Below are 16,350 nucleotides of genomic sequence, written 5' to 3' on the forward strand. Positions count from 1 at the left end.
TTCTGGTTACAACACCTGGTACGCAGGCTGAGACCCTACCTGCCCGCGGACTGTCTCACCAGAGTGGTGCATGCTCTAGTTATCTCCTGCTTGGACTACTGCAATGCGCTCTACGTGGGGCTACCTTTGAAGGTGACTCGGAAACTACAACTAATCCAGAATGCGGCAGCTAGACTGGTGACTGGGGGCGGCCGCCGAGACCACATAACCCCGGTCTTGAAAGACCTACATTGGCTCCCAGTACGTTTCTGAGCACAATTCAAAGTGCTGGTGTTGACCTTTAAAGCCCTAAACGGCCTCGGCCCAGTATACCTGAAGGAGCGTCTCCAACCCCATCATTCTGCTCAGACGCTGAGGTCCAGCGCCGAGGGCCTTCTGGCGGTTCCCTCATTGCGAGAAGCAAAGCTACAGGGAACCAGGCAGGGGGCCTTCTCAGTAGTGGCGCCCGCCCTGTGGAACGCCCTCCCATCAGATGTCAAAGCGATAAACAACTACCTGACATTCAGAAGACATCTTAAGGCAGCCCTGTTCAGGGAAGTTTTTAATGTGTGATATTTTAGTGTATTTTTGGTTTCTATGGAAGCCGCCCAGAGTGGCTGGGGAAACCCAGCCAGATGGGCGGGGTACAAATAATAAATTATTATTATTATTATTATTATTATTATTATTATTATTAACAAGTTGCTGGACTAGATGGGCCATTGGCCTTATCTATCAGGCTCTTCATGTGCTATGTACTCCCTCCAGGTTTCCTCTCCCCATAAAACACTTTAGGCTCCTGGATTATAGTACACACATACAGGTTTGGATTCAGGTATTGGATCAGCTTCTTCCCAACAGTAATTTACAGTCTGGGAGCAATTGCCCAGCTGTTTCTTACCTTCAAGCTTCTGGCAAGGTCCTGGAGGTTCTTCATCATTGGAATGGCTTGCAGAGGATGTCACTAAACACTCATTTAAACAAACCCTCCTAAGTGAAAGAAGAAAACAGAGAATGGAATAGATCTTAGACTTCAGAACACTCATCTCTGTAGACCTGATGCAATTTCACACTTATCCAGGATGTGTTCATTTCCCTCTTCCAATCAAAATGGGCCTGAGTGGCAGATTATTAGCAGTCGTGGAACAAAAGGCAATAATTGCTCTTCCGAACAGGTGCATTACAAGGTTACAAACAGCATCTCAACCACCAAACATCAATCAACACAAAAAGATAACGGCATCTGGTTATGTATCCTTATTGAAAAATAAAATAGCCAGCAGTGGTCATTAGGTAAGGTGTGGCTTCTGACACTATCAGTATAATTTTCATCCAGTGTAACCCCTTATTAAAAATTGCTCCCATAGCTGGGATGCAATTACTCCATCAATTGTTACAGTTGTGCGTTAATCATTTTCCATAGTTACCACCATTTGCTAGAGTTGATTGCATGCCATAGTTTGCTTTGGTCTTTTATTAGGCACTTGCTCAACTCAAATATTGGGGACAGATGTCTTAAATGGGGTGTCACCATCAGTAACAGATGCCAAGCAAATCTATTTAAGAGGAAATAGATTTTATAGGAATGCCCCTGAGATCCCATGCTGGATAAGAACAGCTGTCTCTCACTATTTATTAGGCTGAGACTGTTCTCACTTGCCATCGGTGTGAAGATTAAAAATAATAATAATTAAAAGCAAGGCATAATGAATCACTTTACTACAAACTACCTCTGTGTATAAGGAAAATGGATGGATTATGCGTTCATGTTTTTGTGCATGTTCAGACTTTTCTACCCTTCACTTCTTCTGCACAGGAAGTGCAGCACAATCCCCTCTCCATCTTTTAAAAGGCATTGAGTAAGGAGTTCTTTCCCAACCATCAGTTTTGAGTTGAGTTTGGTTCCTAGAACTTCTCATGAACTATAGCGGTGCATTGAGTGATATAACAGAATCCTTACTGAATGTTGATGTATCAACAAGTCCAAAACTATCATACAATTACTGGCTAACATTTGTGTGCATGAAAGGGTTAACCTGAGCCCTGAGCTCAAGTTACCAGAGTGGGTGTGGCTTTGCAGCCTCTGCTCTCACCCTTTTCAGTCTTTTTCTCTCTTCCTGCTTCCTGGAACAAGCAGAAAAGGAGCCATGCGACTTGGCTCTCAACCCAGCAAATTCTGGGAAAAAACTGGATCTCCCCAAAAGGGAGCCTGCATCTTTGCTAATCCAAAGATTGCATGATCCTTTTGCAATGAAACCAAGTAATTGTCTGTTTAAAGCCATCTGGAACCTCTTAATCTTTATTTTACTGCCAGTGGATGGAGACTTGTTTGCTGTAACTTCTGGAAACAATGTGAGTAAAATATTCACTCCTCACCTTATGCAGGCTGCAATCATATAACCTTGGAGTAAGCTCCATTTAATTCAGTGGTGCTTCCTTCTGAGTGGACATGCATAAGACTGTGCTGTCCATAGGGATGCAAGGAGACAGCAATTCCCATATTGTCCTGCTCTAAGTAACCGTGGAGCAGGCTTCTGAGATCCAGTTCTGTTTTTCAGGGGGGTACTTAAGGGTATGCAGTACCTGCCCGGTTGTTGTTGTTGTTAAAAGGTGTGTCACTTATTGTAACAACTTCAAGGTGAGTACCAGCATCTATTTTTCTGGAAAAGAAAAGCACTGCTGAGATCTATAGGGTTTGCAGGAGTAAGTCCTCCACAGACTGCAACAATCTACTGGGTATAAGGGATAAGGCAGGACCTCAAATAACCTGGTTTCTGAGATGTATGGAGTTTACCTGTATATGTTAGTACCACAACCTTGAACTTACTTGGCAGCAAAATTTCAGCCAGAGCAAGTCCCACAAAGTAATGTGTCATGTGTTGGTTGTACTTTGTCTCTATAGGCATCCTAGCCACTGCATTCTGCTCCAGCTGCCACCTCAAGCCCAACCCAAAGGGTATCCTGTATAGAAGGCATTGCAACAATTTATTCATTTGTTGCATTAATATCCCACCTTATTTCTCCAAGGAACTTAAGGTGGATACATGGTGTCCCCCCCCCGCCCATTTAATCTGTGATGTTGGTTAGGCTGAGAGGCAGTGACTGGTCCAAGGTCACCCAGTGAGCTTTGTGGTTGAGTAGAGATTTAAACCCTGGTCTCCTAAGGTCTATGTCTGACACTATAACCACTGCACCACACTGCCATCACACTAACTGGGGGAGTTACCAATGCACGGACAACAAATAAACTTAAAAAGAATGCTGACCCATTTTTATTTTGCCAAATCAGTGAGTAAAGAACTTGAACTCCAGAAAGGAGGGAAGACATTGCTTTGGACAGAATAAAGAGACAAGGGACGTGGTTATTTTTAAATGTTAAAAGCGTTCGTCTGCTAAGAAGCATGATAAGTGAATCAATCAGAAAGGAGTTGGTGGGTAGAAGGATTAAATGGGCAATAAAAAGGATACACGGCTGACCTCCAATGGAGGAGGGAGTTGATAATGGGATAAGTAAATCTTATGAAGATAATAAGGATATAATTATGGTTGAGCTCAAACTACTAAGTACATAGTTTGAACCTCTTGAGATATATGCAGATATAAAATTTCAGGATAGTTTGGTAGCAAATGATTATTTTCCGTGCCCCTGTGTAAGAGGCTTGATTAGTGCAAATACGTGGTCCTCTTAAACTTCACCTATCATTCATAATGAGGAATATGGAAGGTCTTTTAGGGTTTCTTTCACATTCTCAGTGTCTCGGGGCCGTAGGGATAGTGGAGGTGGTTGGGGGTTGGTATCCCCCTCACAGATATTCTGCTAGGGTCAGACAAAACTGTCAACTCTCTCCCAGTTTGTCCCTTTTCCAGTCTCCAGTTCTCCCCATTTCTATGCCAGTTTCTATAACCTGCATGAAAATCTGTGTGTATTTTCAGCTTATTTGGGGTGTCATGAAAGAGCAAGGCAGTAGTTGGTTGTGTAATGTTACTGCATTTTAATAGTCAGGGAAGGGTAGAAGCACTTTTGGAATTTGTATGTGTGTGCTGCAGGTGCCCAAATAACTTCATGGGTCTTGATGAATATTAATATAAAATAAAATAATAAGTAAGCAGCATTGCAGTTAAGGGCCTGGGGGCCATATTATTTTCTGGGTAAATTTCCAGAAGCCACATGCCAGCAGCTGGCCAGGCCAGAGGCAAAAGTGAGCAGGGCAATGGCAGCAATTTTTACCTTTCTACAGTAGGCTAGTTTCTGCCCACATCCACACATCCTTCTCTATTCTTCAGCAAGGAAGGGAAGAGGCTCTCTCAGAGAATGTGTTCCAGCCAGACAATGGCACTTGCACTACCCCAACAACTTTTTAGATAATTTAGATAAGTTATTTTATTTTTTAACTGCATTGTTTCAATACTGTGTTGCCACCCTGAGCTCCTGAGGCGGCGGCGGCGGGGGGGGGGGGTAGAATATAAATTTAATAAGTAAATAATGAAGATGTTGAGGGCCAGATTGAGAATTTTGGGCAGGGTGGGAGAGACATTTTAACCCCAGGCCTGAGGTTCTTCTGAGTTGTTTACTAAGAACCAATTCTGGCCAATGAGGGCTGAGGGAATGGAGAAGCACAATTCTTTTAGATTGTTCAGAAACAGGGCTATGCATTTAATGCAATTGAACAAACTCAACCCTAATGAGACCAATGTATTTATGTTGTGGCTAATCTGTGGTTCCTTTCTTCACACAATGCATAAACAGCTGAGGAGCTGGGGGAGGGGCTCCTATCCCCATAGTGGCAGACTCAGCAGGAACACACAGGGCTAGGTCACAGCTTTCTCCGTTATTGGATGAGATGCATTGAATTTTTATTTAGACTGTAATCTTTTCCAAATGTGCATTTACTGCATACTCATTAGCACATGCAAATTTTATGCAAATTGGTGTCCTCTTTTAACATTGGTGAGGCAATGCTGGAAGAAGAAGAGTTTGGATTTGATATCCCACTTTATTACTACCCGAAGGAGTCTCAAAGCGGCTAACATTCTCCCTCCCCTTCCTCCCCCACAACAAACACTCTGTGAGGTGAGTGGGGCTGAGAGACTTCAGAGAAGTGTGACTGGCCCAAGGTCACCCAGCAGCTGCATGTGGAGGAGCGGAGGCGCGAACCCGGTTCACCAGATTACGAGTCCACCGCTCTGAACCACTACACCACACTGGCTCTCTGGAGAAGTGAAAGCACACCCCCTAGGCATGACTCAGTTGCATCCGGTTTGGGTGGATGGAACACCCTCATCCACAGATGCAGGAATAGGGGCCATGACTGGTATAGGAGAAAGTGGGAGGCTTGTTGTGGAGTGAAGGTCAGCCCCCACCATGGAGGCAGAGCAGCCAGGTGGCTCATTCCTGGGAGCCACTCAAAAGTCCGAGGCTTCCACATATCTGCACATGCACACACATCTTTCTGTCTGAGGAAGTAAGCGGCATGATCCCAGTTCAAGGGAAAATTCCAGCCAGGCAAAATGACTCAAGGAGGGCATGCCTATGAAGACTATGGCCTGAGAAAGGGACTGTGGCCTGAGGACAGGTTGTAGCCTAGGGAGGTTCTCAAGGCACTGAGGTTCCTCACCCCTGAGTTAGGGCCTACTCTAAGCAAGACAGTTGAGGCAGGGAATGTGTGAGGCTGGACTGCTGAATATAAAAGTCAAAGAGGCAGGCCAAGAGGAAAGAAATTCTATGGTTAGGGAAGAAGCAGAAGCAGTAGAAGAAAAGGACCACATGCACAGCCCCCTTTCCTCTGGCCAAGGCCAAAGATTTGCTCCAGCCCTCTATCAGTATCCCATTTCCATTAGAAAGCAGCAGAAGTTAAATTTCAAGGATGGAGTTTGAATGGCCTTTATAACCAGAGTTTTCATCCTGCAATCAGTCGACAGTCCCAATACTAGAATTGATTTCTTAACACCCACTTCTCTTGGTGCAAAGAGAGCACCTGATCTTTGGCACTCAGGAGCACTTAAAGAGCTCCCTTTGACTTCATCCCCACCTGCAATTTGTGTGATGGTTCGCTTTGATACTTTCCAAACACAATTGGTTGCAGCAGTGGCAAAATTTGCTCCTGCTGTTGATTGCTGGTGTGTGTATAAAGGCTGGTTTAGAGAGTGGGGGGGGGAGCAGCTTGTGTTTTAAGGAAGGCTAATTTTCAAGAGATGATGGAGGTGCTTAAGAAGTGGAAAAACAGCGCATAAAGAATGGGAGTCATGTTTCAGCAAAAGTGACAGGTACATGATTGAATAAAATGAAAGCAAATGTGACAGACAACACGGGGTCTTGCAAGATACCGTAGACTTTGTAATTTTTTTTTCTTTTAGCGTTCAAAAATGCAAGCATAGCCCTGAGAAGCAGCCCTTGAATAACTGTCAATCAAAAAGGAACTTTAAAGTGCCGTGGGGCGGGGGGAGGGGAATGAAACAAAGAGAAGTACAAAAGCTTCATCCAAACCAAATTGCTATCTAGGATGTTTTCTCTTTCCCGCACCCACCCTGCAACACACACCTGCTTATGCAGAAATATGCACATAAACTGTACACATCATTATGGCTACTTGGATGCAGGTCAGGCTGTAATGTACGCAAATGAATACCTAGATGAATAATGGGTGATGAGACAGTGTGATTGGCGTGCACAATCAGCTGGAACATGCACAAGCAAATTAGGTCATTGCCTCCCTCGTTCTGCAGTGTCAGTGTAGGCGCATCCATCACAATGTGGGTTGCCAACTTTGGACTTGAAAATACTGGGCTGTCTTGGTGGGGCCGGGGGGGGGATGGAGGGGAGAAGAGGTGTAGTTTAATGGTGAAGTATATGTGTTGCATACAGATGGTCCCAGATGCAGTTCCCTGAATCTCCAGATATAGCTGAGAAACATCTTGTCTGGAACTTGAAAAACTGGGGCCAGCCAGTATAGATAATGGTGGGGGACCCCAATGCTGGGGCCAGAATGCAGCTCTTTAGACCTCTCTGTCTGGCCCTCAGTATGCTCCACAACTCACACTGTGTTCATCACCAGCCCTACTCCAAGCCCCTCTAAAAATACTATTTTGTCTATCTTGTGAACTGTGATTCTTGCCTGGATAAATATGTGTGAGTTTGTGTGCTTAGAAACATCTGTCTTTTCCATAGCTGGAATGCTTCATCTACTGGCATGTGGCCCCTGGAAGTTTCCCAATGAGGAAATGGGTTTCACAAGCTGAAAAAGCTTCCCCATCCCTGTCTTAAGATCCAATCTTTAGATTTGCCAGGTAAAATTGTCCCCTGCTTGGAACCCTGGGGCGTTGCTACCAGTCTGTGTAGATAGCACCGAACTAGATAGACCAAAGGGCATAGAATCAAATAATTGTATAAGTGTAGAGTTGGAAGTGACACTAAGGGTCATCTAGTCCAAGTTCCTGCAATGCAAGAATCTCAACTTAAGCATCCATGACAGATGACCAACCAACCTCTGCTTAAAATAGGGTTGCCATACATCTGGAATTTCCAGGACATATCCAGAATACCACAGTCAGAAGCAGTTTCCAGGCAGAAATCGGCAAAATGTCCGGGAAAATCTGGACGTATGGCAACCCATGTCTGCAGTGCTTTTTTCACTTTTTGAAATATAGCAACCTTACTTAAAAAACTCCCAAGGAAGGAGAATCCACCACCTCGTGTGGGAGTCTGTTCCATTGAAACTGGAAACTAGGGATGCTTCCCATGTTCCTAATCAGCTGGGGAGGGCAGTTGTGGGATTCCTTGGAAATTCAGTCTGCCCACTGCATGTCAGTATTCAGCCCTGCCCGCACCTGGAGCCTGAGGTCTCCTTAGAGGAGGAACAGGATTGCTCAGCAGATTCTCTGCACCTTGAGGTGTTGGATCCAGACACCAAAACCCTGAGACTAGACTTCTTGACACCAGTTTATAAGTGTTGACTTTTCTGAGGGTGGATCCTTTATGTAGCCAAACTGGTGGATCCTTGTGCAGCCAGAATGGTGTCATCCAAGTCCATGCAGGATATGGGGAGAGCAGGTTGGTACGCTTGCCCTGAACCTCAGAGGCTAAGCTGGTTGGAGGGCCCCACCCAGGACACACTGCTTATTTTGTTAGTGTTTATAACTTTAATCTAACAAAACACTTATCCTAGGCCTCAAACAAGCTCTCCAAGGGCCTGGTGCCATCCATGCATAAGCTGGCAAGGTTTGCAGAAGAAAGGAAAATTTTTAAATAAAGAAGGAACCCCAAAATCAACTCAGTGAGGACTGAGCATACCCAGTAGCCATGGAATAAGTAAGAGAAATGAAATGTAAAACTGGAGCAGGAGGATGGATTGGAGCATCACAGAATGAGTCAGGGCCGGCTGGTTGGAACCCTGAAGAGGAAGACTCCATTTTGTTGAAGGTTATACTTCTAAGGCCAAACAAAGAAGCATTCAGCAGGAAGTTGGAACTCTTTGCTGCTTGTGATTACGGTACTGAAAGCAGACAAGAAAGAACTTTCATGGGACACGCTTCCCAGCCAATCAGTGATGGTGTGCCTCTTCTTCCCTGGAGTTTCCTTCCCTTGGAAAGACATGTCCTAAAAAGCCTTTTCACCAACAGGCTGCATATTTTATGCCCTTAGGCTTCATTGATTATTTATTAATTGTTGTTATTTGGTAGATTTATATCAGGCCCTTTTAGAAACAGTACACAAGGTGCCTTACGTAAAATCAATATAATATAAAGGAGGAGGGGACAAATAAATAAAACATTTGTAATGTATAATCAAATCAAAATTATTAAAGAGAGAGAGAGAGAGATCTGCTTTGGGTGCAGCTGTCTTCCCAGCCCATCCAAATCTCTTCCGTCTTCACAACAGTTATGACTATGGTTAATACTGAGTAGCTAAACTTCTCTGGTCTTATGCTAATTGTGAACATTCTGTGACATCACAGAAGGAAGGTCATTGGACAGCAAGGTTTGCAGACAACAGGTAGTCATTTATATCTATATACTGTTTTCTGTATTTTCAGTATCCATTTACCTTATTTTCTTTTTTTAAAAAAACATTTTCTACTGTATGTTTTCTCTCCCCTTGCCAGTGAGGACAATTTTCCCTGTACCCAGGAGGCAATTCCAGCATCTAATAATTTTCTCTCTGTTAGGAAGCTTTCCCTGATGGCACAAACAAAAGGCCTCTTCCACCCATCCCCAGGCCAGCTTCTGGATTTAGTTGCTCCATGGTGTTCTGCTGCACAGATGTCTCCAAAGAGACAATGTGTGAAGCTGCCTGCCAGATGACAAGAGATGCTTTGAAATTTAGGCTTAGGCAAAAATAATATTTCTGGTTAACTTATTTTTACAGAGTGTGACAAAAGCAGAGTTGAGGATGGTAGGAGAAATGAGGAACATTCTCCGATTGTTCTCTTGATATGGGGAAAAAATTAATGGCAAATGAAGCATGCCTTCCTCACATGAGTTGCAAGGTCTGCCCCCCCCCCAAAGATTCAGTTGCAAATCTCAGGTTGAGTTTTCCTTGAGTGCAAGTCAACATGAATGTCTTCTGTGTATCTTCTGTTCACTTCAATGGGGCTGCCCCAGGAGAATTTTCATGAAGAAGCAGGCTTTGCTTTACTTCCAGCAAAATTTAAGTACATTTCATTCATTCATTCATTTCCATTTTTCTCCAAAGAACTCAAGGTGGTATACACACATCTCATCCCCATCTTATCATCACTCTGTGAGTAAAGTTAGGCTGAGAGGCAGTGACTGGTCCAAGGTCACACAGTGAGCTTCATGGCCAAGTGGGGATTTGAACCCTGGTCTCCCAGGTCCTAGTCTGACACAGTAACAACTATGCCACACTGGCTTTTTAACCCAGGGCCATAGCTCAGCAGTAGACCATCTGCATAGCTGTCAACTTACAGATTTGAAAATAAGGGACCAGCAGCCGCAAAAATAAGGAATCAGCAGCCAAAATAAGGAATTTTCCAGGCACAGGTATGTTCAACTTCTGAGCCCCTCCGAGCCAAAGGCAGAAAGCCTAGCCGGCAGCCAAACGAAGCCTGAAGCCTCAAGGAAAACCACCGTCACCTCTCCGCTGGGAAGCGCTGAGCAAAGGCGAGTCCCCAGGCAACACAGCCAATTTGATCCACAAAAGGCATGCAAGCTCCACCCCTCAGTCGTTCTTAGACTTCTTATTGGGTGAGCAACGCAGCCTAGCAACACAGTTGTAGCCTCTCTCCTCCCTGGCTGGCAGGGAGGGAGGGAGAGGAGCTGCTTCCTTTGAAAACCGGGAAATTTAAGGGACATCATCAATAAGGGACAGCAGTGGGACACAGTGCTGGGATAAGGGACTGTCCCGCCAAATAAGGGACGCTTGACAGCTATGACCATCTGCCTGGCATACAGAAGGCCTAAGGTTAAATCTCTGGCATCTCTAGGTATGTCTGGGAGAGACCCTGGCCTGAAATCCCAGAGCAGCGCTGCCAGTAAGTGAGGACAATACTGAGCTAGATGGACCTCACAGAGCTATACTTCCCAGAGCAGTTTAACCATCAACAGGGGTCTTCTAACAACTCTCAGCACCTTTAGCAGACTACAGATCCCAAGATGCTTTGGGGGAAGCCATGACAGTTTGAAAGGACATGATACTGCTTTGAATCTATAGTGCCTTAGGAGCTTCAAAAAAACCCTTCAATTTTTTGATACATTTACATCTCTTTCTCTTAAATTCTCCATGCATTGCTCTGTTACTTATTACAGACTGAGATCAATTAACTTCTTGATTTCTTTTTAAAGGAAGAAATGAAATACACACGAGTGCAAGAAACCTTCAGATTCTCTCTCTGCTTTGCCTCTTGCTTACTATGTCAGTTCATATCTGCAGGGAGAGAAAGGGAGGTAACTCTTATGAGCTATGAAATATTCATCGCCACACCAGTGTGTTAACTTGGCCTTACCTCTTCAAAGGGAATGCTTCTCGGCTTGGATCTCAAGAGACCGGTTTGCGAGTCAGGCAAGCTAGTGAGTAACTTATTGTGTCATTAATATATTGGTCGTGTCATCTCCTCGTTCTCATTAAAGAAACTCTGAAGTCCATGTCAGCCTGTGAAGCTGCCCAGCTTCAGATGATATGTCGTTTCCCTTCCTCCTCTTCTCCCTATTTTTATTTTATTTTATTATTTTTGCATTCAGCAAGCAGCAGGATGGATTAACCCTCCAGGATTGAAAAGTGAAAAGGTTTTGTAGATGTGTTGAACAGATGCTATAAAAGATCTTTCTTTTTAAAAAGAAAAGAAAAGAAAAGAAAAGATGAGGAACAAACCATCCATCAACTGGGATTTGGAGTGAAATATTGGACACTCTCATGGTCAGCACCCTGGCAGTTGAAGCAGCATTCAAAATCCTGTTGTTAATTCAATTCAACATGTTAGACCAGAAACGCTAGCAATGGAGGGGGGAAGGGACAGATGATAGCTTACTCCTTTGGTTTCTCCCATGGGTGGATTTGCCCCACCCTGCATTCAGGGGCGAGAACATGGCCTGAGTTGGAGAAGGTCAAAAGGTTTACTGCTTCAATATTTTATAATCTGAAATCTGTGAATTAGAGAAGACCCCTAGCATGAATTAGACACGACCCCTAGCTTGGTATCACCCTCATGTCCTGGTTGTGGGCTTTCCCAAGCTGGTTGGTCACTAACTGTCAGAGGCAGCATGCCTCAGAATACCAGTTGAGTGCAGCAACACTTGTTGTTCCAAGCATCTCCTGCTTGCAAGCTTCCCATTGGGGGCATTGGTTGGCCACTACGAGAACAGGATGCTGGACGAGATGGGCCACTGGACAAAGATCACTGTAAATGTAGCCTACTGGGGTAAGGTGGCTGTAGGTGTAGCCTACTGGACAATGTAGCCTATTGGACAAAGGAAGCTGTAGATTTAGCCTGCTGGATGAATGTAAGAGTCACATCTATTTCTCTGCCCACTTTTGCCAGTGGCCCCACCCACCACTGACATCTGCATGTGGCCTTCAGGCTGAAAAGGACCCCCCCCCCAAGCTTTAAAGTCTCGCGAGGACATAGCCCTCCAAATAGCAGTTTGGCTGCTCATTCTTCATTGTCCAAAAGTCCTTGGGAGTTTATGGTTCAGTGCTAAATCTGTATCTTCCTTTTTGATGAGCCTTTTTATGATGGATAGTGTAAATTATTTTAAGGTAACTTTTTTTGTCAGCTTGAACTCCTGACAAAGATAAATTGATGTGATGCCTTTTAAACTGCCCTTATGAATTAACGCTCAACTCCCCTTCCCCTCTCCCAGTTCAAGTGGGAGTTTCAAAAGGTTTATAGATGATTATTTTGCCACTTTCCAAGGGTCCCAGTTAGGGATGCAGAGTCACCCGCTTGTTCAGCTCAAAGGCTATTGGATTTTTGCAAGCATTCCCTTTGAATATTCAGAAACGCATTAGAGGGAGTTTTGTGTGTGTGAATATTCAAAATGAATGCCTGCAAAACTCAGTAATTGGAAACCAAGTAATTACAGATATGCGAAGTCACTCACTGTCACACATGCTGCAGGCTGAGAAACAAGAAGGGGATCAGGGGTCATCTCAATAGCTTGGATTGTTCTGCCCTCCATCACAGCAGCTGTGGTAAAAATGGCGGCTCTGAGCACATTTTGGCATGTCACTTCTGGTAGATCATGGGAAATTACCCTTTCGGAAACATCTCTAGCAGGAAGTGGCATTTCTGATCATTTCCCCAATCATCCCCAGTTATTTTTTTTATTGATTTTCCACAATTTTTAACAGATGATGACCAACCTAATACAAATATAAAAGCTGACTTCCCCCGCCCTCGATGTTCCTTTTATTTTCCTCCCTCCTTTGCTGTTCCCAATACATTTCCACCAGTTGCACTTGTAAACGTTTTGTTTGTGAAGTGGGCAGGAAGGTAGCAGGAGGAGGTCATTGTCAGTCATTTCCAATATCGGCCCAGTCATTGGGTTTAGCTTGTCTCAAAATGAGCCCTGGATTATTTTTTTTAAGTGGGGGCCTGAATTTTTGAGGGGCCCCCCATTTATAATTACTCACTATATATCTAGCCCCACTACTTTTACTTCTTCACCACAATAATGTCTGTATGAGAGCTCTGATGCATCTCAGTGCTATGCTAATGAGAAGTAATGCAGGAATATTTGTGCAATCCTTTTGAAATGCCAAGTGTTTGGGGAAGAAGGAAGTGCAAGGAATAAGTAGCATGTGGTGGTTAGAGTGCTGGACTAGGATCTAGGAGACTAGAGTTCAAATCCCCACTTGCCCATGAAGCTTACTGGGTGACTTTGGGCATGTCTCTTAGGTTAGCGTATCTCACAGGGTTGTTGCAGAGATTAATGTGGGTGTATACCTCCTTAAGCTCCTTGGAGAAGTGGTTTGAGATAGGTGTCATAAAATATAAACAAATACATATTTACATGAAAAGCCAGTGTGTTATATTCGGGAAAAGACAGAAAGGAAAACTACAAAGGGAACCCCTGTCTCACCTGCCACTAAAAGGCTGCATAAGGATATCATAATGTAAGTGGGATCTGCATTTGATTCTTACCCAACTTAATGAGTTAGAGAACTAGTTCAATATACTTTAAGGACCAGCTTTCACCAGCATTTTCAGAAAGCAGATTCTAGAGTTGCCACCAATTTTCTCCCACAGCAAAACTGGGAGGAACTGTGCTGGGGAGTAATGCCCAAAGAATCTAAGCAGAACAAATAGGGTTTCAATAAGGCTAGTGGAATTACATGGGGAGGTGATGCTGGGATACCTACATCGCTGTTTGCACATAATACTCTTGTCAATCCTCTACTGGGTAGGGGCAAGAATTCTGCAATATTGGAATTCTTGCTGGGAATCTGTGTTTCTTGAAGGTACTCTCCATACAGTAGGTAAAGTTGGCAAGTCCTGGAACAAGCTGCGCAGAAATCAATTTTTGGTTTGTATCCAATGTCATTCTACTCAGAGGAGACCCATGGAATCTAATGGACATGGTTAATGCAATGTTATTAATGTCAATAGGTCAACTTTGAGCAGAACTTAGTTGGATCGATGTGTCCCTTTGAGTCTAATTCAGTGGCTCCCTTTGTGGACAAGCATAGGTATTTTTTGTGTCTTTTAGAGCAAATGTTTTCTATATGTGATGAAAATGTAGTGTAGGGAAATAGAAAAAAGTTATTAGATCCCCTATATCAGTAAAAAAAAAAAAATTTATTTTATTGCAAAAGGTTAGAGATTCACTTTTTCTTTTCTTTTACCACACTCTACTGATAAAGAACCTCCAGAAGTGGTTAGCAACCTGAAAAGCAGAATTATAATAAATCCAGTGATAGCATAAAACAATCTTTTTAAAAAAACAATAGCTGCAAAGAAATAAAAATGCACATTAAAACAGTAATAAAATCCTTGGGGTATATTGAAGATGCTCTCAGGTGCCATCAGGAACTAAAAAATAAAAATTAGATAATTAAGCTTAAGAAATATAGAGATAGCAAATCCATAGAAGAACAGAGGAGGTCCCAGTATAAAAGAAAGGATTAAAAAATAATGAGATGCACATTATTTTGGCTATGAGGGATGGCACAAGAGTTCAGCCCCTGCCAGGCTTGGTCCTGATGTCACCCGATTTTGTGATGAACTCAATGCCACAATTGGATCACAACTGGAGGTCCCTGGAGCATCTGTGAATTACACCTTGTGGGATCAGTTTGAGTTGTTACAGCCCAAGGATGTGAATGGGACACTTTTGGTGGTGAGGCCAACAATGTGCCCTCTTGATCCCTGCCCAACATGGGCGATAAAATCTAGTAGAAGGGGATTGACTGAGTTGGTCCAGGGAGTGTGCGGTGCCTCATTGTGGGAGGAAGATATGCCCATCATCTTGAAAGAGACTGGGTGTGGCCCTTCTTAAGGAGGGTGTCCCTGGGAATATATTTAACTCTGATTAAATCCTAGAGGGAAACAGGTGGGTGAAAGAAGAAATAGGGTGGATGCATTTGGGGTCCAAAATTTGTGATATGCAGGTGAAGAGATTCATTCCCTTTTTGTGGGGGGAGATTTTATTTTTTAAAAACTAAAACTACTAATAAAGCTGTTAAATAATTGGAGGTTCCTCTTCCGGTCTGGGGCTCAGTCTGAGAAGATTGAAAAGAAGCTAATAAAGTTCTAAAGGGATTCATGAGTTTCAGATTTGATATGTTCTTCTTCAACCCCATCCCTAGAAAATGGTGTCCATTCACAATATCATGGAAAATAAAATGGTGTTCCAAGATTAAGTGATTTGCTTTGCTACCCACTGGTGCATAGCCAAGCTATGATGCAACCACAGTGGTAACCTAACTGACCCTTATTTACATGACAGTAAGTAGAGAGGGGAGCATATGTTTAGACAGATAAATCTGGGAAAAAATACATGGACGTTGATGGATGAGTCAGGTTTTGCCAGGTGGGCTGCCTGCGATGATAAATCCCCTTGGCTGTTTGAGGGATCTTTCTGCTAAAATGCACCTCATTGTTCTCCCTAATGCAGGGTTCTAAGAATAGGATTAATTAGCTCTCGCCACACCACAGTCAGGAAGGGTTGCGTTCATTTTCATTAGTGTTGACCTGATCTCGTCTCCAAACCCACATTGTTATAATTGTTAACGATGCTCCTGAGAGGTATTACTATTAGCGAGATGGAAAAGGCACCAGGCCAGCTTGTTTATAACCTAAGGTTTGTTAATCTGTCAAGTAGGAGAGAACTATTTGTGTGTGAGCTTTGTTGGCATGTCATGAATCAGTCTCCTTGTCGTCGTAACTTAGTGTTTTTTTGAGGAGACCAGCAAAAAATGGAATCGCTGTTCACAACAATCAACAGTTGAGTTAATAATGGTCCCATGCATTGTGATAGGTAGTCACATTCACACCATGCATTTAAAGTGGAATGAAAGAACTTTTAACAATCATGGCTTCCATCAAAGGATTCTGAGGGCTTTAGTTTATTTAGGGAGCTGAGAGTTGTTAGCAAACCCCTATTCCCCTTCACAGAGCTATAATTCTCAGAGTTCACCATTAAGAGGGATTGGTTGTAGCAAGTGTCTTTTTTTCTAGAAAAAGAGGTGCCGGTTCTCACCATGAAGTTGCTACAGTAAGTGCCACACTTTTTAACAACAACAAAAAGAGGTGCCGGTACTGTATACCCTTGAGTACCCCCTGGAAAAAAGCCCTGATTGTAGCTTATGGAGGGGAATGGGATCTGGCATTCCCCTTCTGCTCTGGCTGGTGTGAGTGATGGGTTTGCAGACGTATCTGTGATTGCTCCACTCCTTTAAGCCCCACTACTGGAAATAGG

The 16,350-nt window shown here is 43.6% G+C and overlaps 1 protein-coding gene across 1 annotated transcript in view; it reads left to right on the forward strand.

The window, feature by feature from the left end:
• The first annotated feature begins 2,109 nt into the window (after window positions 1-2,109).
• CDH13 (cadherin 13) overlaps window positions 2,110-16,350 on the forward strand; it is a 681,110-nt gene continuing 666,869 nt past the window's right edge. The window contains exon 1 of the mRNA XM_082232914.1: window positions 2,110-2,331. Coding sequence (XP_082089040.1) covers window positions 2,230-2,331 — 102 coding nt within the window. The 5' untranslated portion in view covers window positions 2,110-2,229. The remainder of the gene's footprint in view (window positions 2,332-16,350) is intronic.

Source organism: Podarcis vaucheri, assembly GCF_965113315.1.
Source record: "Podarcis vaucheri genome assembly, chromosome: 7".
Lineage (NCBI taxonomy): Eukaryota > Metazoa > Chordata > Lepidosauria > Squamata > Lacertidae > Podarcis > Podarcis vaucheri.